This window comes from Girardinichthys multiradiatus, chromosome 18, assembly GCF_021462225.1.
Source record: "Girardinichthys multiradiatus isolate DD_20200921_A chromosome 18, DD_fGirMul_XY1, whole genome shotgun sequence".
Taxonomy (NCBI): Eukaryota; Metazoa; Chordata; class Actinopteri; order Cyprinodontiformes; family Goodeidae; genus Girardinichthys; species Girardinichthys multiradiatus.
In genome coordinates this window covers 7,062,122-7,085,137 of record NC_061810.1, presented here as the reverse complement: position 1 = coordinate 7,085,137, position 23,016 = coordinate 7,062,122, and the positions used below count along the sequence as shown (strand labels likewise).

At 40.2% G+C, this 23,016-nt stretch overlaps 3 protein-coding genes across 3 annotated transcripts; 2 read left to right on the top strand and 1 right to left on the bottom strand.

The window, feature by feature from the left end:
* Positions 1–844: 844 nt before the first annotated feature.
* nop53 (NOP53 ribosome biogenesis factor) lies at positions 845–13,123 on the bottom strand. Its single transcript, XM_047391875.1, has 12 exons — positions 12,670–13,123; positions 11,854–11,930; positions 11,641–11,749; positions 9,764–9,960; positions 9,337–9,392; positions 9,132–9,227; positions 8,063–8,164; positions 7,806–7,970; positions 6,093–6,268; positions 1,477–1,543; positions 1,038–1,114; positions 845–934 (listed from the first exon to the last, which is right to left on the bottom strand). Exons 1-12 carry the CDS (start codon positions 12,903–12,905, stop codon positions 874–876), a joined length of 1,419 nt encoding a protein of 472 aa, XP_047247831.1. The 5' UTR covers positions 12,906–13,123; the 3' UTR covers positions 845–873.
* Positions 13,124–13,390: 267 nt separating this feature from the next.
* Positions 13,391–16,433, top strand: LOC124884161 (histone H3.3A). The gene is made up of 4 exons (XM_047391877.1): positions 13,391–13,546; positions 14,423–14,572; positions 15,304–15,457; positions 15,548–16,433. Exons 2-4 carry the CDS (start codon positions 14,445–14,447, stop codon positions 15,674–15,676), a joined length of 411 nt encoding a protein of 136 aa, XP_047247833.1. The 5' UTR covers positions 13,391–13,546; positions 14,423–14,444; the 3' UTR covers positions 15,677–16,433.
* Positions 16,434–17,488: 1,055 nt separating this feature from the next.
* Positions 17,489–21,170, top strand: LOC124884162 (histone H3.3A). Its single transcript, XM_047391878.1, has 4 exons — positions 17,489–17,642; positions 18,876–19,025; positions 19,470–19,623; positions 19,744–21,170. Exons 2-4 carry the CDS (start codon positions 18,898–18,900, stop codon positions 19,870–19,872), a joined length of 411 nt encoding a protein of 136 aa, XP_047247834.1. The 5' UTR covers positions 17,489–17,642; positions 18,876–18,897; the 3' UTR covers positions 19,873–21,170.
* Positions 21,171–23,016: the final 1,846 nt, after the last annotated feature.

Sequence of the window (23,016 nt, the reverse complement as noted above, 5' to 3'; positions counted from 1 at the left end):
CAATCGTCACCAGCCAACCTTCTGAAACCATTTGTCTACAGTTACAGAAAATAATAAAACCAAAAAAAACACCCGTTTAGGTGGAAGACCAATTCCTGGCAGGTTTACCATTTTGCCCCAGCCATTCTCATTTTCAGAAGATGGATTGTCTGCTGTGTTCCTTAGTCTTCATGATGTTGTTTGTTCCTGTATGTTCCCTAACAAACATCTGAGGCCTTCAAAGAACAGATGATATATACCGAGATATAATTACACATATGGCAATATGTTGCACTAGACTTTATTTAGGGGCATCACAGTAAACTGGTGTGATTACAAATGCATGCCACACTTCTCAGATTTTTGGTAAAATCATTTGAAAATCACATACCCCTACCCGGTCTATCACATAAAATCCCAATAAAACGCACTGAAGTTTGGGTTTGTAATGTGGCAAAAAACATGAACAGGTTTACCTCTGTTGAGTCAGCTGCTCAAGTATCTTTAAATTTGTGAATGATTTAAAAGCCCTCTTTTATTTTCCTTTTGTGAAAGAATAATCTAAATGTGTATCATTTTTACCAAGAACCTTGGTAGGGAAATGTGTGTAAAGATGCAGCACTCTAACGGGACAAAGAAGGCATTGTTTGGGTAATACTTGCTATTGCTGCTGACTTGGTAATGAACAAAAGCTGTGACCTCAAACAGGTTCAACTGTAACCTAAAAGAAAATTGTGAAAACTTTGTACTCATTATATAACACTACAGAGCTCCTAAAGTTAACCGAAAGTTATACATAAAAAGTGTCCAAACAGACCCGGCAAAAAAGAAAGAAAAAAAACACTTAAAAGTACTATTTTTTTTGAATATTTTATTTAATTTTGTTGCAGGTGATTATGTGATCTCCTTAAAGGCTCTCTTCTCCACATACTTCACCTTGAGTTTCCTCTTGAATCTGAAAGAGATAAAAATGTACGTTGTACTCAGTTTGCACCTTATAAATGTACACATCAGCCTGGATAGTTTAATATAGTGTAAAAGTGAAGCTGCGTCCTTACTTGGCTCTTTCTCTGGGTTCAATAAGGTTCCTCTTCTGCAGACTTTTGAAGCGATCCTTTAGGATGCTGCCCTCTGGCTGCAGAATCATGACATAACAAGAGGTGAAAGAAAGGCCAGAAATATATCAACAACAAAGTACACAATCCCTACTTAAAAATCATGAAATCTTATTCATGTAAAGGCTGATTAATATTTAAGGAAAGATATTACAGCAGGAGATAAAAAAAAAGGAAAAGTTGAAAAGGTTCCTGCTGACAAAGTGGGTTGTCACCGTATTACAGATCAGGATAAGGCTTAGAATACGACAGAATAGAGTGCTGGAGATAATACTGCGACGAAATAAAGCAAAACTAATCACAGAATAACAGTGTCCTAAAGAGAGGTCGAGGTAGAGGAGTACAAACAAAAGACCAATGCTAGTGATTGTTGGTAAAGTACCTTGAGCTGTCTCAGGGAGCCAGCCAGCTCATCACTTAACTGCACGTCCAAATCTGGAGCCTGGAATCTGTCGAATAAAGTCAGAATAACAGAATGTAGAAAACATAATTTCCCTGCAAAAATAACCAGACGCAAAGCTTCAGGTTTCTAAGTAATAGCCACTGAAAACATTTGAGTCTATGGAGAGTAAACCCATCAACAAATGGGTTATGACAGAAAGTCTTATAGTGCTTATAAAATCCTGGAGCCTCGTGTACAAAAAGACTATCAAGGATTCCCTACTGAAACCTGATGTATGCTTAAAAAAACCAAACAAAAACGACCCAGACGTATGAAGCTGATATGATCCAAGCACATTGCCTCCTTATATCCCAATTACTGTGGAACTGAGCGTGCGTGCACACACACACACACACACACACACACTAGAGGCTGACATTTTTTTGGGAATCCCATGGGTCACGGGATTCCAATGGGAATCCTGTGGGATGGGAGACAGCATCAGTAAAGATCACATGATTGGGACGGTACAGAATAAACAATGAACGGGAGCAGACGGGAGCGGGAGCTAACCAATAAGAGGGAAAATAAACTAGGATCAATTGTCTTTGGAAATGTAAAACTGAGACTTTGTTATAAACTTTAAGAAAAAAAACTTGGATCGACGCCACCATTGTGTAGTTTTTTTCCAAGAAGCCTATACTATAATGTGAGTCAAACAAACTACACGACCCACAAGCCAACAGTGCTTCTGCTCGATGTTTCCCACCTGCGTTCAGAATGGAGGAAGCAAACGCAGGTGGAGAACTGGACGTGGTAAAATTGGATTTGTAACGTAAAGTCAGAAATAAGGACTTATTTATTAAACTCATAGAGCTGACAAGAAAGTCGCAAATATTACCGAACTTCAGGAGAGTTGAATGTAGCGGTGTTAACACGCAGTCTGCTGCTTGTAAAACGTGTTTAGTTGTAATCAAGTTCACCAGTGATTAAGGGACACTTGTAAGACAGATTCTGGATTAAATCAGCCCTGCATCTCTTCATTCATCAAACCAAAAGTACCATCATGTGTCAAGTCTCATCTGACCAACAAAATTGCTGCATGTGCTCTAATTAAGAGCCTTTGCCACAGTAGAGGGGAAAGGCTTCATCAAGGGAAGATATTAAATAAATACGTTGTGAAATAGAAAAAAATTGAATGTACCATTAAATGTACAATTTATTTAATACATCATTAAATATTAAGTGTACCACTAGTTACATCATGTCGTCTTTAAAATTATACTTAATTATTCAGTGGCACATTTAATTGCATAATATTCCATTTCATGATATAATGGTACATTTATTGTTTCTAATGATGTATTAAATAAATAAATGGTACCTTTAATTTAATGGCACATTTAATGTTACATTTCTTTCATGTTACATTTACTTCACTTATGGGACATTCACAACATTCATTTATTTAATGATGATTTTATTGTATTAATTTTGTCCAGTTTGACCCTCCATTCTTGATGCTTGTATAGGAGGTCATGTCAGAATTTAAATCAGGTGTTCTGGAGCACACACACATCTAAAACCTGCAGGGAAGGGGTCCCTGAGGACCAGGGCTGTGAACCATTGAGGTACAGTTTCTAAATTATGAAGGTAATGCCTTTTTGTCCTTTTGTTCAACAAGTACAGTTCTCTTACTAGGTGCATTTTTCTTTCGTTCCAGCAACTTGAAACATAAAAATAATGTCATTGTTCAAAGGAAACAATCACTTAATAAATAAGTAAAATACAACTATGTACATTTTGTTTATTCAACTAAGATAGGCATGGCCTGTTTCCTTGTTTGATATTTTATTATTTCTTCATTATTATTCTTTTTACTTTAACTGGCCTTTACTACAGCTAAAAACAGGGACCTAACTGGTCCTTCAAAGAAACAAATTGCCAAAAGACTAAATTAAAAAAACAAAAATGGGAGCGGGACGGGAGTGGGAGTCAATTTACCAGGAGTGGGACGGGACAGGATTTTTTTCTGTGGGAGCGGGATGGGACAGGAGAGAAAATCCACTCCCGTGTCACCCTCCAACACACTCACCGGCCACTTTATTAGGTACACTTGTCCCACAGCTCGTTAACACACATTTCTAATCAGCCAACATGATTCAGCTCAGTCACCTTGCACAATCCTGACCAGTCTACCAAAATCCCTCTAAAAATGCATCTGTTGCTAAGAACCCCAGGGTGGTCGGCAGCGCTATGGGTATGGATATGGGCATCACACAGCTCCTTGCTTCAACAGGTTACAAGATGAGCCACAGCTCAGAGCAGTTACAAAAGGATTGCACTAAGAGCAGCTGATCAGTCCATTGCCATAAAAGGTACACCTAAAACAAATTTGAATGTCATGAAAAAGTTTAGGTGGGGCTGCCCTTTGTCACCGGTCCTGTTCATAACTTTTATGGACAGGATTTCTAGACGCAGCCAAGGGCCGGAGGGGGTCTGGTTTGGGGACCAGTGGATTTCATCTCTTCTTTTTGCAGATGACGTGGTTCTGCTGGCTCCCTCTAGCCAAGACCTACAGCATGCACTGTGGCGGTTCGCAGCCGAGTGTGAAGCGGCTGGGATGAAGATCGGCTCCTCCAAGTCCAAGGCCATGGTTTTCAACCGGAAAAGGGTGACCTTGTCCTGTTCAGGTTGGAGGGGAGTTCCTCCTCAAGCAGAAGAGTGAGTTTAAGTATCTCGGGGTCTTGTTCACGAGTGAGGGAAGAATGGAGCGCGAGATCAACAGACGGATCGGTGCGGCTGCCACAGTAATGGGGGCGCTGTGCCGGTCCGTTATGATGAAGAGAGAGCTGAGCCGAAAAGTGAAGCTCTCAATTTACCGGTCGGTCTACGTTCCTACCCTCACCTATGGCCATAAACTTTGGGTCATGACCGAAAGAACGAGATCCCGGATACAAGCGGCTGAAATGAGCTTCCTCCGTAGGGTGGCCGGGCTCTACCTTAGAGATAGGGTGAGGAGCTCGGCCATCCTGGAGGAGCTCGGAGTAGAGCTGCTGCTCCTCCACATCGAGAGGAGCCAGTTGAGGTGACTCGGGCATCTATACCGGATGCCTCCTGGACGCCTTCCTCGGGAGGTGTTCCAGGCACGTCCCACCGGGAGGAGGCCCAGGCTTGGAGTGGAGCCGCTGCTCCCCCTGGAGCCCAAAGCCTTTATTTCTTTAAATTATAGCTTACAGATAATGAAAAGCTTCACGTTTCACGAGATTAGAACATTGTTAAAGTTAAATATTGGAAACTCGTGGTCTCCCACCCTAATCAGTTAATTACCTCTAAACACCTGCTAAGGTTCTAAATGGTCTCAGTCTGGGTCAGTGGGCAGCACAATCATGTGGAAGACTGCTGACTGAAAAGATATCCAGAAGACAATCATTAACACCCTCCACAAGGAGGGTAAGCCACAAAACGTCATGGGAAGTTGAGTGGAAGGAAAAAGTGTCATAGGATAAGGTGCATAAGCAGCAGGGATAACTGTAGCCTTGAGACGACTGTCAAGCAAAATCCAGAAAAGAAATTGGGGGAGCTTCACACGAAGTAGACTAAGACTCAAGAGCCACTACACACAGACGAATCTTACACATGGACTACAAGCATCTTACATGGGCTAAGGAGAAAAACAACTGGACCATTTTTCAGTGGTCCAAAGTCCTCTTTTCAGATGAAGGCAAAGTCTGCATTTAATTTTGAAATCCATGTTCCATGCACTTTATGCTCCCTGCTGCTGACGAGCTTTATGGACATGCTGATTTTATTTTCCAGCAGGACAGTATAGGCACCTGTCCACACTGCCAAAGATACCAAAAGCTGGTCCAATGAGCATGGTGTTACTGGGCTTGATTGGTCAGCAAACTGGCCTGACCTGAACCCCATTAAGAAGAATCTATGGAGTACCGTCAACAGGAAGATGAAGGACACCAGACCCAACAAGGCAGATGACCTGAAGACTGTTATCAAAGCAACCTTTACACCTCAGCAGAACCACAGGTTGACTCCACGTCCCGCCGCATTGATGCAATAAGTCATGCCTAACAAGGCCCAAACTATATTGAGCGAATGGTTAAAATGTCCTTTTCTATTGATCTGATGTAATATTCTACCTTTTTGAGACTCTAAATTTTGAGTTTTCATTATCTGCATAATTAAAATAACAAGACATACAGACTTGAAATATTTCACTCTATGTAATGAATCTATACTGTTTCACTTTCTGAAATGAGTGACAAAAGATATTGAAACTTTTTACAATATTCTTATTTCTGGAGATGTACCTGTATACTCTAATAACTAAATAAATAAATAAAGACATTGTTAAAAGTATTTCAATGGCATACCTATAAACAGACCTCATGCAGAGAAACATTACATCCCTATGAATAAAAATAAACTGCATGTCAACGCAGTTTGACACATTTTTTGTATTGTTTTGAAATGCCGTTTCTGCACTAAAAGAAAAAAAGAAAACCTGCCATCATACATGTTCTTGGTGGATAAGGAGCTTAGAGCGCTGGATTATAAATCTGAAAAACAAATCTTTTTAAAGTATTAAGATGATGTACTTGAGTTTTCCCAGGCGCCTGGGCTGAGCCTTCTGAGCCTCCTGCTTGGATTTGCGCTGAATCTGTTTGCTCTTGGTCTTCTGTTCCTGCTGTCTGATGGAGGCCTTGATGGATCGAAGCTGGAAGAGCTGCTGCTGCTGCTCAGTCTGTCGTCTGTTGGTCAGCCGCTGCTGCTCCTGGATGGGGTTGGAAAAGAAGGAGTAGGAGGGTTAGATGGTAGGAGAACTGGGTGTGTAAAAGTTCCCGGTTTTACGCTTTTTAACTGATATTAAGCCAAGTTGGAAGATTAATTTAGAGTGCCTCTGAAGTCAGAACGTTCCCAAAGAAGCATTCAGCTTTAATTATCACACTTTGTTCTCATGTTCTCTAAGAACACCCTTTTAAATCCGTTTTATTAGGCGAACAAATTAAATAAAAACACATTTCCCATAAGTCTTATAAGGCAGAGATCAGAACTTCAACGTCCTTCAGCTGACCTTCCATTGAACTAACATCTTCTAGTCCAGACTGTGCTCTTGAGATGATCTATCTACAATGTTTATGACAATAAAACTGTTTATGTAGACAAATGTGAATACATGACAAAAAAATAATAGTCTTTAAAGTAAACCATATTTTATGTTGAGACTCAGAGAAATATGAAGTATGGCGACTTGAAGGGAATTCTGTTTATGTCTTCATTAATAATTTTATCAATATGATAGCTTTAACATTTAGGTAATAATCAGTCATCACCTGAACAACCTGCATCGATCGCTTTCCTTAAACAGTTTGATCATCTAAAACAAAACAAACCCTAACCCAGTCACTAAGCGTTAAATAAGGTGAACAGAATGGTTATTACTGCTTTAAGACTAACATCTACACTACAACGTCCACAGGTTTCAACCAACTACTGATACCCCTGTTTTCAAACCAAGCACACCTTCCCAAGACAAAGGAACTGGTAATAAGTAAAGTACGTTTTCTAGATTTCAACTTACTAAACATGTACAATAAGCCAGTTTCAGCAGCAGAACGTTTCAGCAGGTTTACACAAAGCTAAATGTTTGGGGAGAAAGTATCACCTCCCTTCCTCATGGAGCTCAGTGCTGTAAAAGCATACCAACAACAAGTTCTTAACCAGAGCTGCAGATCATCCCACAGCACCTTTCTCAAAAAACTATTTCAAAATTTGGGCAAACAATGAAGGACCAAATGTACACATTTAGGACCTAGAACTCATAATCTGGACTTGTTTTCATTAAGCTCTAAACTTAATACTGTTAACCTTTGGAGTTTTATGAAATTCATTTCATTTTTCCCCAAAATTCCACTCTTCCCGTTATTTTTCTGAATGTCATTTTTTTCACTCAAACCATTTTGTACACAACGACCATCTGTAATCATGGACAGAATGGAAACTAACTCACATATCATTGGGCTCCACCTGAAACGGCTGTTATTCAACTTTTACAAATACAACAAGGTGCCGTGGTTCAGCAGAACATTGACTTCTTCCAGCAAAGTATGAGAATTTTTCCTCATTTTGTAAGGATAAAAAAAAACATTATGTGCTAAACATAGAAGGTGTTTCACATTTAAAATAAAAATGCTCACCTTGTAGAACTCAATCCTTCTTAGTTTTCTGTGTTTAGTTCTGCATTCATCATGATTTTAAACATCATTCATCATTGAGATACATCACTGCAGTAACAGATGGGTGTAATATACCTTTAGTTTTTCTGCCTTCTCTTTCTTTATCTGTCTTTCAGTCTTCTTCTGAGTCACTGCGATGGCCGCCAGCGCCGCTTCATCATCTTCCTTGGAAGGAGCTACCTCTTCATCATTCTCATCCTCCTCAACCAAACCCTCCACTTGCTCATAAAGATTTGTCTCCTAAAAAACATGAAAACACAAAGTCAAAAATAAAAAAGCAAAAGCTCAGCTAGAGTAAAAGCCACTGCTGGGGGGAAGAGTAGGACATCTACCTCTGTAGCTTTGTCCTCTTTGTTGACAGCCAGCTGTCTCTCCAATTTGTCTTCTTGCTTTTTTTTCTGGACCTCCACCTCATGGGCTTCCTGCAGCAGCGCCTGGGTTTACAGGGCGAGAACCGATGGGTTCGGTTTCAGTCAACAGTAAAGCACACAAAACATCACACTGGTTAGAATTGGACTAAAAAATGTCACAGCTAAATATGTGGAGAAGAACAAGCTACTCTTACTAATTCACAGCACTTCGCAAAAACCTGGGTAAAGCTGGTCGCCACATTCTCCAAATATAACTAAAATGGAGTCAAATGTTTGTGCTCGGATAATGCTGCAGTCACTTTACAGGTTAATAAAGGTTTATTGGTAGGTCATCAAAGACCAAACAGGCCCCTTCAGATGACCCAAATCAAACTAACTGGTTGGTGCTCCAGTTGTGCTGCAAAAAACAGTTTGTTCCACCATCATTTCAGAGATATTAGGGTATAAAAGAAAATAAATAAATAAAAAACTCTGAGGTGCCTTATGTCTGTGACAACCGGGGCGGGCGGAGCCCACTCCTCGCATCTGGCCTTTATGGAAACAATATTGCGCTGGTCAGAGGAGCCCAAAACCAAACTTTATAGGTTATATTGACACTATGTTTGACACCGTACCCCCTAAACACATCCCCCTTACTTTGAAACATGGTGTGGTAGTGTCACTTGAAGAACCCTTTATAATATGAGCGACATTTCATTTCCCTATGGGATTATTAAAGTGTTTTTTAAATTGAATGCTGTGGGAATACTATTCTTTAGCAGCAAGAGTGAAACTGGTCAGGGTTGATGGGAAAATGACGCTACTCATTTTCCCATCAACCCTGGGAAAACAGGGCATCGAGAAGGAAACCCGTTACAGACTGCAAAAGACTCCAGACTGGGCCGGAGGTTCTGGTTCCCACAGAACAATGACAGCAATCTTTGCAGTTCTGACATGACAAAAACATGAAAAGATTCAAATGGTGTAAATAGTTTTGTAAGACACTGCAATAGAAGAAAGGTTGCCTGAAAAGCCATATACTAAGAGTTACCTGGTGGGAAAAGAAGTCTGGGTTGTAGGACCCACCCGGAGCGATCACCTCCACAGCTGGAAGCACGGACGGCTTTTGGTTCAGCTTTTCTGGACGCTGCTCAAACAATGCCACCATCATTCAACATCAACAATTACACACAAGAAACTAATATCAGATAAACAAAATTAAAACGAGAAAAAAATAAATCACTGGTTAGTCTCACCTTAACCAGCTTCTTCCCAGTCTGTTGCAGGTACCAGGGATCAGCAGACGCTTTGGCTACATGAAAAAGGAAAGTTATTTGTTCCACTGCAACTATTGTAGAAAATACAAAAAACATGCATGTCAACAAAGATGATGAAGCCTCTGACAGCACAAGAGTTTAACGCTTGTGTGACTAGGAACAGACTGGGTCCCAGTACATGTTCAGTTTGCACCTCAGCTGCTATTCAAACATTTTATTCCTAAAAACAATCTTTATGTGACTGTTTTCCATCCTCAGGTCACAGAAGAGAGTTCACACAACACTCATCTGAGCTCCAAGTTGGTCTTCACATTCCCATGAAGGAAATACTGGGAGCGCAAGGATGGGATCATCACTGGATGGAGACTAACCCACACACACCCACTCACACACACACACAACTCACGCTCTTGTCCCCATATGTTGTAATAATGTCGGTCTGGGTTGTTGTTTGTCTCTGCCTTCTTGGCGGTCCTGTCGACAGGCCGTCTGCTCAGCAGCTGTTTCTGTCTCCTTGGCACCACCCCTTTGGCTGCCAGCCTCTCGGCATTCTGGGCGATCCGACGGAGTTTCTTGGCATTTGGTTGCTGGTAGGCCAGGATACTGACAGGAGAAACAGGACGAGTTTAGTTGAGGATGGAGTGAAGAAGATCTAAACACAGCCAACATGAAGGGTTGTGAGGCTGGTGCGTTTTTAACTCCTCAGATCCCAGGATGCTGTTCACACAACAGAGTCCTGAGCTTTCTGACTGATGTCTTCACATTTCCCAGAGAGAAATACTGGAAGTGCAAGGATGAGATCATCACAGGATGCACACACTCCTCAAACCTCTAATATTTACATAGTTGGATCTTGTTTTACTTTATGCTTTAAAACACAAATCACACGAGTCGTGTAAAAAAAACAAAAAACAAGCAGAGCAGAGCAAATCTGAACATACAGAAGCTGCAGATCTTCTAAAGATCAGCGCAGAAGGAAAACCTCAATTATGAAAGATAAGCTGAAAATGTTTTATTTGTAATGGGCTGGTTCATAAGAAATCTATAAATATTCCCACCATCAGTAAGTTCTGACTCATCAGAATGGAAATATCTTCACCGTCACATTTAATGCAGCTTGGCCAACACACCATCATAAGACAAGTTCTGCCTTTATATGAACTTACTGACCCGTCAACACACACGGTCCAAGAGCAGCACTGAGGAGCAAATTGTGAATTTCCTCCTGCTTCAGTCTTCTCAACTGATCCTCGCAATTTAAGCCACTGTTTATAAATTTGATTGCATTTGTTTTTGTGTCACCAAAACATATTTATGATGGTGACTGTATGAGGTAAGCCTGTCACATTCAGTAGGTCGGAGGTTTCTCAATACCAGCATGGACTTATAAAGGTATAAACCATTTTAGTAAATAGAGTAACCAATGAAATAGTTCCTTGCTCAATCAAGAAATCACTGTAGAGGATCTTTACTTTAGAGTCCTAAAAGGTTCTGGGTCTTTTTCCTCAGGCTCTCCACCCATCATCTCCATCACCATTGATCTAAACAGAAGCATGCTGTTTAACCACCATCCCTGGTGAAATAAACGAAGAATCGAGCCAACAGATTGGGCCTCAAGGGTTTGTTTAACCAAATCCTTCGAGTAATAAGAGCAGTCCTAATATCTATACTGGGTTCATCATAGAAAGTAAGCAGTTAGCAGTGAGCACTTTGAAATACTCTGTGATGGTTTGATCATTGATCCCACGTGTGCTGTTTTAGTACTTTCAAAATGAAAGTAATGATTCTTCATTTCTTCATGGGGATGGTTAACGGCTTCCTAATTTAAAACTTCTTCTTTTTAGCCTTAAAAAACACACGAGAAGTGCTCAGGTGCCTCGCCACAGATAAAAGGCATCATCTTTTGTGCTCCTGTGCTCAAGCAGGACTTGTTATGTCAGATGTAAGCAGGCATAATTAGCTGATTATGTGAGATTAGATCAATAGAACATGTTAAGAGTCAGGTGCAAACTAGGCTCACATTAAAAGCAATATACAAACCTAAATTCTAGGATTTACATAGTTTGTAGGCATCCTTGGTTTTTTGGGGGGTACTTTGTTTTTTCCAGATATTCCCATTTTGGCTTCATCTTCATTTAATAAATGACGGCATTGCCCAATCACTGGTGTAGGGTTTTGTGCACTTGAGGGCAGGCAACTTAACCTTCCTGGCAAACACTTGAACTAAAAAGAGCGGTGTAGTTTCTTTTAACCAGGACTGCAAGTGTCACCGCGAATACTGACTCTTTAGGAGGAGGAACCAGAGAATCTCGCTGAAGGATGAGGTCTATCCTCAAAGGACGTGAGGCTTTCCCCTTCCTCTTCTTCCCTTCATCATGGTGTGCAGCTTCAGCTGAAAAAACACATTACATACCTAATGTAAACCCAGAGAGAAGTTATTTCCAACAAGGATGTTGACCTGGGTCATAGAACGTAAATGGTAGGATGACCATTTACCTTTTGGTTCTGGTTTCTCTGGCTGTCCAAGATCCACAAAGAACAAGCTGTCATCTGTTTTCTCAGACAGCAGACCCCTGAATGAGACAAAAAAACAGATTTTGACACGTTTAAAGCTCCTTTCAACTGTTTTTTTTACACAGCATTACAAAGGGTATTCATCAGATGGTTACACTACATACTTGTTAATATGCACAAAATAGAAATCTCACTTTTTAATTTTTCGCCAGCACAACATTCATAATAACACAATTACTTACCATTATATTCATACACTCCCTAAACAAACTACATAAACATAAATGGATAACTGAAATCTCAAGGAAAACCCAAAAACAAATTTAAAAAAATTGGTATCGGCCAGAAACGGTATGATCGGAAAATCTCTGCATTAAAGCACCTTCGTGCTTTCTAGTGTACAGTAGGTTTCAGTAAAACTTAAAACTATAGAACATACTGTAAAATGTGACTGCTGACTTCTGCAGCAGAACTGATTCCTGTTTACATCGCAAACCGGCGCCAGGTGTGTTCATCTAATCTGTGAGAGCTGCTTAATATCTTAACCACTATCTAAATTCAGTGCAAACAGGGGGGAGATGTTCCTAAGAAATGATTAGCAGCATGTTCAGCGATTTTTTTTTCTCACTTCTTTTCAATAAACTCATCAAAACAGGGACATAAATCTGAACAATAAGACAAACTGAATGTTTGTGCGTCTCCTTTAAAGGCACACACAGAAGAGAAAGCACAAATAATCACAGATAAAGCGCTGGCAGAGTTTATGGCGAGCTTTAAACCTCGGTTGTTCTTTCTCACCCGGTGGTCCTCTCTTGGAGTCTGACGTCCTCTAAAAACTCCTCTACGTCATTAATATCGCTGTATTTGTTCCAGTTCTTCTTTTTATTCTTGTTAACGCGTTTTCTGCGGCTAGCAACCAAGTCTGTCGAGTCTAGTGAGGACTTTAAAGTTAGAAAGCCGGGCTGGGAGGCCGCCACGCGTTTCAGCCTCCTGCGAGCCGACATTTTGGAAGAATAGAAAAACAAAAAAATCATGACGTTTGTTCTTCCTTTTAACGTAGGGGTGAGGCCGGTGGCGCCATCTCCAGGACTGAGGGTGTAACAGCTGATTTTTATCTAAATAAATTTGCTTTAAATAAGTCATTATGTACAAAGTAATTAAAACCTTTTTAATCAGATCAGGGTTAACTGTACATTTAGTTGTAAAATTATTACAGTGTTTTTACAAAGGCTTAACATTACATTTATTTCATATAAATAATAGTAGACATATTCAAAATGTATTAAATCTAAAAACGTAATGCCAAGCATTTAATAGTCATTCATATATTCAGGATAGTGATCAATTAATTTCTTTTCTTCTCATTTTATTTATGTGTGATTTCTAAAGAAGTCACAAAATTCAGTTTCTAATGACCAAAAAACAAATAAATGAATCAAAAGTAATGATTGGTAAAAACTTGTTGCATTACATTGCCTGTCTGTAATAGTTTGTTATGTTGCATAATGTGCGTAACATGTTAGTACCAAATGCATGATGGGAAATGTGTCCCTTCTTGCTTTGCTATGTTCATTTTCTTTTTTTCCCTCCCCGCATTTTATTGCGAGAACAACGCTTTAGAGACTGAAGAATAAATTCGCGTTTGAAGCCGCAATATTTCACTTACTGTCCAAAGGTAAGCGTCACTGTTTGAATAAAAGTCCACTCTCATATTTTATGTCGTGTTAATTTGGAATCGAAGTGTGTTTTGTCGTTTATTTTCGGAGAAAAAAAAGCCGTGCTGTTGAGCTATTATGTGCCTGCTCGGGGAGTCAGGGACCTGAGCAGCTCCTGAGATCAAGATTGAATTGGACTCGAAAATGCGCCTAAACTGAGGGGCCATCTGACAAAATATTGTCCATCAACTAATCCCCTGACATGTCTAGTTTCGTCTCCGAAAATTATTTCCCAATTGTGTGCTGAAGTTTTCTTGTTCTTTCGTCGTTTTTATCGTTTGCTTTTTTCGTTCGCGACGATTTTTTTCCCTTCCCCTTTACAATCTTCCAGGCAGCAGCCAGCCATCATCTCTGTGCGCGCTTGTTTCTGAGCACAGGGTAGCCGGCGAAGGCGGAGTGGGCTGGTTTTCCGTTAAAATAGCTCATTCTGCGTAAAATAGACACAGCGTGTGATCAACCGGCGAGCCCACTGTGGAGAAGCGAACGACCCACCCTCACTGCGTAAGGGGTGGGCTTTACATGGTGAACGTTGACTTGTGAGTGGTGGAGAGGTTAACAACGTCCCGCACCCACAGACATGAACGCATATTTTAATTGGTTCAGCTTATATGGAGGTCCGATCTGATTGGGTACGTTTGCTGTATAGCTGCATACCTCCATTACATAAGGTACTGACACTGATAGTTATTTAAAAGACTCAGAGCCTGTGATGTAAATGAAAATAATATTAAAAACATCGTCAGCAAACAAACCTCACAGAGTGCATACATATTGTACCATAGAAAGTTGAACTTCATTACCTCCCTATTAAGTCAAACTCTGCTGAATGTTTTCAGGTGACCTGTAACAGTAAGAGCCATGGCCCGTACCAAGCAGACTGCCCGTAAGTCCACTGGAGGCAAAGCCCCACGTAAGCAGCTGGCCACAAAGGCCGCTCGTAAAAGTGCCCCTTCCACCGGTGGAGTCAAGAAGCCCCATCGTTACAGGTGACTGTTCAAATGTCTCCCCTGTCTATGCAATACTAAGGCTGCAGGTCATCTGTTTAATTCCCCTTTTTTGCATTGGCTGAAAGCAAATTACAGCTTACTCCGAATCTTTCTACATGGTTTAATCCGAGGTTTTTTCAGATTTTTAATTTGGGACTGGATATTCTAAAATCTAATAAAAAACACATTTGAATTAGTTTATTATCTAAAATAGATGGTTTAGGTGAGGATCTGTGAAGTTATTGTCAGTATTACTGGTGTTATATTGGACAAACCTCCATTTTAATGGATACTGCATAGCTACACTTTCTCATCTGTAAAGTTTGTCACTGTTTTTCACAGCTGAGCCACTGTCATGTTACTGTGCAAAATTATGTTGGCACGGTTACTCCCTGTATCAGTCCACCTGATGAGCTGATTGGCCGTCCGCTCTGATAAATTCCAAACAATATTTGATCTAGAAAAGCACTGGAGCGTACCATGTTCAATGCTGTTGAACAGCGTGACACAAAACCCAAAAGACTTACAAGTTACAGCCTAGGAGCCAGATTGAGGATGACTGAAATAAAACTCTTGCCTACGATAGGCGATGGAACAATTACTGAAAACTGTTCAGAACCTCTTTTAAAAATGTCCTTTTAGGAAGTGTCATAAAGGAGACAGTCATGAACTGCCTTCCATGTTAAATTTCGGTGTGTTTATTTATGCTTATGCCACCTTTTTTTTCCTAGGCCTGGTACTGTGGCTCTGCGTGAGATCCGTCGTTATCAGAAGTCCACTGAGCTGCTGATCCGTAAGCTGCCCTTCCAGCGTCTGGTGAGAGAGATCGCCCAGGACTTTAAGACTGACCTGCGCTTCCAGAGTGCAGCCATCGGAGCCCTGCAGGTTAGTGGTGCTTACTGTGGACACCTCATCTGTTACATTTTTTTTCATCCTGCGTTCAAATACTAAAGAGATTTTTTTTGTGATCTGCAGGAGGCCAGTGAGGCCTACCTTGTGGGTCTGTTTGAGGACACCAACTTGTGCGCCATCCACGCCAAGCGCGTCACCATCATGCCCAAAGACATCCAGCTGGCACGTCGTATCCGTGGAGAGCGTGCCTAAAACATTTCCTAGCCTATGATATTCTGTCCTCTCATTTTCCTTCTTCTATAACTGGTAGTTTGGTTTGAGGTTCTATATATAAATATCTATATCATATGATTGTGATAACCGTAATTGTGTGATCATGTCTTCTGTGGTGCTACTAGTAGCAGATTTTCCATAGCAGGATCATCAACTAAGTCTCAAACTTTAAATCTAATTTAAATCTTTAGTTCCATTTAGTAAAATCACAGGAATACTTTGTCATCTTGACAGATAAGATGTTTTTGGGAGAAAGGATTAGTGTGTAATCTGAAATGGACATAGGAATTAGCATTAAGGTGGACATTTTCATTCAAGAGCGGATGCCTACAGTTATCTTATTTTTTCCCTGTTTAGATAGATATTAGTTGTACTAGTATTGATTTTTTTTTTTAAACGATAATGGTGTATTTCTACTGTTGCTGTTCAGTGTATCAAAATAGAAAAGTTTGATTCTGGTCGTCAATAAGAAACGTCATTATGTTGTGATGACACTGCATGGTTTGACAGACTACAAGCGGCATAGATGTAGCAGACCTGTGTTAATCATATTTTAATTTTCAGCCATGTTGATATGTCTGGTTAATGTTTTTGTTCCTCTCTCAGGTTTATACAATAACCTAATTTTTTTTTCTACTTGTGTTTTTGATTTATGTATTCGGTCATTTTTATGAGCAAAATATTTGTACTCTGGACTTCACATTCAAGCATAATAAAGAGTTTCTTGTGGTTGATAGAGCAGAGTCTGAATATATTTTAGTTGTGGGTTGGCTTGAGATTCACATGATATAGTTAAAATATCAGTTTCACTGTATTAACACAAACATTTTAAAGCAAATGTATGACATGAATCAAATTTATTTGAAGGAAAAGCTAAATTCCTAGAATATTGATTATTGCAGTTATGTTATCTATACCATGTTATTTTGATACAAAAACTAAGGCAAAAAATAGACACTAATCTAGTAGTAGTTTCCAAAAAACATGCTTGTTGCGCAGAATAACTTTTTACCGTTCCTTTCATTTAGTGGAACATGCTGATATTAGCTGGTTAATCAGGTACGATAGCAGTATCCAGCTGCAGACGTAACAACCTTAAGAACAAGGGCAGTCACGGCTTTGGCTTGCTGTCCTGCTTTTCTTGACAGGATATATTTTTAAAATCTGAATTTGTCCCTTTCGTATTTGTGAGGGAGAGGTGCAATAATTTTCTTTCAGCCAGCTGGTCGACAGTGTGCAGCAACATGTGTTGGAGGAGCACTGTGTTTATAATGTACTCCACAAAGCACTTTCTCTGGCATTTCATAAAAATTACTTTAGACAGTAGAAATAGTATGACAGACATTCTGCAAAAGTTTTAATACTTGGTGTGTGGTATCACGACTTATTTTTACTGGCCAAACATAGTTGGAAAAAAACTAAATATAAAAAAAAGATATGCACAAAACATTTCACAAGAAAAAAAACCTTTATGAACCGTTTAATTTCCAACCAGTAAAGTCTCGTTATAAAAGTTACTTTTATCTACAAAACATTCACCCTTATTCGAAGTTCTGAAAGTTAAAATTCAGAGCGGAGTATTTCCTCCAAAGACATAAACGAATTGATGTCTTTGATATCGTGCCTATGCGGTGCGGCGCTCAAACTTTCAGACGCATTTCCCCGTTTTGGCGCTTATCGTCACGTTCATGTTCAACACAAAACCCAGCAGCACAACCGTAAATTCGGTCTAGCCCATTAAACCCAAAGCCCCGCTTTATTGGGCCTATAAAATAACCCAGAAAGGAAAGCGTGACCCCAGAGTGGCCCCGCTGTGTCAAACTGTGATGTATGTGCAGTGACGCAGCGGCCATTTTCCCGCTGGACGCTGCTTCCTATTGTGGATACGAAGAACAAAACAGTCAAGCGAAACATTACTGACAACTTACACGCACTTTCACTCCAGGTAAGTCATTTAAAACACGTCCTTGTACATCTGTAAATAAACCATTTTTTTTTTAAAGTTGTGTTTTTTTAAATTCGTCGCTTTATCGCTGTGAAAAGGCTTTCGTTTCGTCGTGCGGGTAATAACACTCAGCGGCGGTGAAATGCAGTCTTTTCTGCAGCTGCTCGGAGGAAGGGGGAATTTACTTTCAAATTATGCGCCGGTTCAGCTCGGTTCTACGCTGCTGTTACGGACCATTCAGCTCACTTATACTTATCAATGTCTTCTTTGAAATATCTCCTATCTTGTTGTCGTATTGATTGATACGCTGGAACAGCGGTTATTGGTAAAATTGAAGTTGTTTATGTGCTACTCCCTTTGCTCTATGCTCTCGGTCTTTATGCCGTTTGCGCATCAAACCGCCGCCATCATCAGAGCGGGGTGGGCGGAGCTAGTAACAGTGGCAAAGCAGCTGTAGAACCCGCCTACTTTCAGGAGCTCTGCTCGCCGATTGGCCCCCAACTTGGTTTTTTTTTATCAATTTGATATTCTAGCCAATAGAATCACAATTTGTCTTTGACGTTAATTATACTGATTATAATCAGGAATGTGTTGGTTGTTTACTTAAAGAAAGGTAAGAAGTGAAGAAACGACACTAGTTTACATATGTTTATGACATGCATATGGATATATTTTACACTTTAATTGATCTGTATTTAGGAAGTTTTATCGTATATGTACAGTTGAAAAGAGTAAGATAAACAGAAACAGACAATAAAGATTGAATTTAATCTGTTACTATTTTTGTATTATTGTTACCACAAAACCACCTAGTTTACTTTATTAAGTTTTTTACGTTTAAATGATAAAAACAGTGCAGGTTGGCAAAAAAGACAAACATTATGTTTGTCCTGGTAAAATTATCAGAATTGTAAAGCACAGTTCCTTTTTTAAATTTTCAAATGACATTTTTTTTTTTTTTATAATCCAGTTAACTGGAATATTACAGTTCACTTGTTTCTTTTTTTATTCAAAGTGATTACCAAAAAATTTGATATCAGTTGCAATTGTAGGGAAAGCTTCTTTGGCCTTTTTCTCAAGATTTATGCTGGTTTTTATTTTAAAAGACATTATGAGAACTTCCTTGGAGATAAGTTTTTTGCTCTATAGTGATTTTAGAAAAAAAGACTTTAAACCGCCATTGTTAAGAAAAGGTCAAATGCACGTAAAATTTTCCCCTCTCGTCCTGTTTAGGTGACCTGTAACAGTAAGAGCCATGGCCCGTACCAAGCAGACTGCCCGTAAGTCCACTGGAGGCAAAGCCCCACGTAAGCAGCTGGCCACAAAGGCCGCTCGTAAAAGTGCCCCTTCCACCGGTGGAGTCAAGAAGCCCCATCGTTACAGGTGACTGTTCAAATGTCTCCCCTGTCTATGCAATACTAAGGCTGCAGGTCATCTGTTTAATTCCCCTTTTTTGCATTGGCTGAAAGCAAATTACAGCTTACTCCGAATCTTTCTACATGGTTTAATCCGAGGTTTTTTCAGATTTTTAATTTGGGACTGGATATTCTAAAATCTAATAAAAAACACATTTGAGTTAGTTTATTATCTAAAATAGATGGTTTAGGTGAGGATCTGTGAAGTTATTGTCAGTATTACTGGTGTTATATTGGACAAACCTCCAATTTAAAAGTGCCCCTTCCACCGGTGGAGTCAAGAAACTCCATCGTTACAGGTGACACATGCAATATAACTCCAAGACTCATCATTGCACTAATTTTTAACACAACTACATAGCTCTTGGCTCAACAATTTCCCCAAATTCAATTTTTTTAATGTTCCACGAAGGCCTGGTACTGTGGCTCTGCGTGAGATCCGTCGTTATCAGAAGTCCACTGAGCTGCTGATCCGTAAGCTGCCCTTCCAGCGTCTGGTGAGGGAAATCGCCCAGGACTTCAAGACCGACCTGCGTTTCCAGAGTGCGGCCATCGGAGCCCTGCAGGTTAGTATCACATGGTCTGTCATATTAGATTTTAACGGCAGTGGTAGATATTAAGGACTACAGTGACGATCCTGTTTTTTATTTTGACTCTATGGACAACTTGTGCTCCCCTACTTGCAGGAGGCCAGTGAGGCCTACCTTGTGGGTCTGTTTGAGGACACCAACCTGTGCGCCATCCATGCCAAGCGTGTCACCATCATGCCCAAAGACATCCAGCTGGCACGTCGTATTCGTGGAGAGCGTGCCTAAAACACTTGCCCTTCTTCTTCACCTTTTTTCCTTCCTTTACTATTCTGTCTCCCCGTCCCTCCAACCCTAACAAGCCGCCTCACCCCTCCCTTCTCCTCTCCCTTCTCTGTGTTAGTAGTGTGTAGAGGAAAGCTGATTATATTATAATGAAAGTGTATAGTTGTGTTTTCTTAGTGCTCTCAGCAGCAGACTCCTAGGGTACTCTATTTTTATGCATGTACCAACTCTGTGATGATGAGACCTCGTCCAGCACACGTCTCCCTGTTTGTACTGCTTTTGACTGAGGGAGCTAACAGTTTGTGGCTACAATGAGGACAACCACAGATTGTGATAATGCAGCTGAGGAAGGGCCAAACAGGTGAAGAGGATAGGTCTATATCTGCTGGAGGGGGTGTCTGTTCTCCACAGCAGGGTGCTAGAAGAACTTGTCCTTTTCTCTTCCCCTGCTTCATGTCTTCTTCCAGCTCTACTCAGACACAGGCAGTAACAGGAAGATGTTGGCTTATTGTTGGCTCTGATCAGCTCAGAAGATTGTATACAGTCCATTTTTGCTTACCATATTAATCTCTGATGTTATCTCCCATGTCAAGATTTTTTGTTGATTTCTTTTTTTTTTTTTTTTTTTTACTGAGGTTATTTGTTTAGAACAGCTGAGAGGATGATTCAGAATAAAATGCAGAACAGGGAGGCAGATTTATTATTTTTTACTAAAATTTATGCTCCTGACTTGTTCTGACACCGCAGCTTGATCCTAATCTCATAGGTGTTTATTTCCTAACTAAATAAGTCAAATCTCTCCTATTATTTGTTGGGTTTAAATTGGTTTCAACTATTTCTTTAAAGCCAAAGCAGAAAGGTGTCAGATATTTTTTGTAGCAGTGCTTCACTGAAAATAAAGCATCTTTGTTTAGCAAAGATTATGTGGAGGTTTATAATGTTCTCTAAAACCAAAATAACTCGAGTATAATTGATTTTTTTTTTTTTTTTTTTATAAAAGCAAAACCAGTAAATAAAATGTATTCTAAATTCATGTGACGCAGGTAATAACGTAATCTTTTTTTTTTCTGTATACGTCCCCCTGTACAGAATTTGTTCCCCTTTGGATCCAGTTGATCATGTTTCTCAGGTCACTCTTTTAACATAATTTTTCATTTGTTTCTGTTAATTTTGATTCTTTCTCTTTTTATTTTTCTTTCTTTTTTTTTTTTTTTGAAATGTTGAAAATAATGTTTGAATAAACAATGTTTGTAATTTCCAGATTTGTCATATAAGGTGGTAATAAATGGATGTTACACACACTTGTCTGTGTCAAAAATGCCCACTTATTCTGGGATGTAATGATAAAATTAATGCTAAACGTTGCAAAGAATAAAATGTAGTTCAGATTTTGGATGTTTCTGGTTTATATAGTTACTTATGGTGTTACTTCCTTGCTTATATCCGTTTGGTATGGTGATATTAGCAGTAGAGAAATCTAACTCCGTTTTTCTCAATGTACATCGACTCTTTGCTCCCACTACTGTGGTATTCAGTTATCAGGTTTCCCCCATGTAGGTTTGCAGACCTGTGTTAACGTTGTGAACAGCAATGGGCCAAAAACATGACTTAGAGGAACCCAGTGGTCAGCGTTCAGGAAGCTCAGAATTTAAGGATACGTGGCTGTGTTCAGAAGGAGAGGAAAGAGGAGACAAACTTATCACAAAGTCATTATAGATGTAAGTGGAGACAGAGTTTCAGACACGCTTATTTATAAACTGGAAATATTTTGGCATTGGTAAAAAATTATTCATTTTACAGATTGGTATCCAGCAGTGAGTTGTCTGCTCCAGTGCTACCACTAGATGGCAGTGAAACACAGTTAATCCATTTTTTAAACTCCCTCGTTTTGGGAGAGCCCACATACTGACAGAATGTGCATGACATGTAATTAGGCCCGAGCAGGAAAACTGCAAGGGCCTATTATAATCGCTCGAATTCTTCTTATTATTATTCCGGGGACTTTTGGCGGGGCAATATGGGGACTTTGCCATGCCCTAAAACTCACCAAACTTCACCCAAAATTGTCCCCCGCGTGAAATTCTTCATCCTTAATGTCGTCGTCAGTGGGCGTGGCCAAACAACTTAGCCACGCCCCCAAACGTGAGATAGGCCGAACCGTAAGTCGTACAGACCTGAAATTCGGCACAATGCTAGAACTCCTAAAACCAAGAAAAAAAGTCTCTTGGGGGTATGTCCTAAAATGCACAGGAAGTCGGCCATTTTGGATTAAAGGCCGATTTTTGCCCGTTTTTCACTTTTACTCACCTCGAACTTTAACGAACTCCTCCTAGGGATTTTTAGCTATCGGGTTCATATTTGGTCAACATGCAGTTAAGGCATGGGGGATTAAAAGTTATCAAAATCCTGAGTTTTCGGCCATGTTTAGGGGGCGTGGCCGTGGCACGAAGTTGGCGTTCGTGCCGAAAGTGAAAAATTGCAATAACTTTCCCAAAAAATATACAAATCACACCAAAGTTGGCATGAAGGAGGACCTTCGGGTTCCCGACGATCCTATGGGGTCAAATGCTGACATCATCAAAGCCACGCCTCCTCAGAACAGGAAGTCCCTTTTTCCACTTCGAAAGGTGCCTCTCTGACCCTCTTGACCCAATCAACTTGAAAGTGTGTCAGAAGACAGATAGCTAGTGGGTCTAACTTCGTTTGAGGCACAGTGACTTTTCATAAAAGGGCGTGGCTGTGGCGGCGCGCCGAAGTCAGACGTCACGCCATGGCCATACGTTTGACTCTAATTTCCACATAGATCCTCTGATCTGCACCATATTCAATGTGATTGAACCTTGTCCAGTCCCCAACAGAGATCTGATGACATATTTGGTGGGCGTGGCCTAATTCGTCCACTGCGCCCCCTAGAAAACTTAAAAAAATCAGCCCCAAGCCATGCTTTGACCGAGGATTGTGAAATTTGGTACACATATGTACCTCTCAGGACCTACATAAAAGTTTATTGGAGCATTGGTCCAAACCCCACAGGACGTCGGCCATTTTGGATTTAAGTTGCCATTTTGACCCTGTTTTGGCCGTTTCTAACCCGCATATCTGAGCGAACTCCTCCTACAGCTTTTGACTTAGAGACGTGAAAATCAC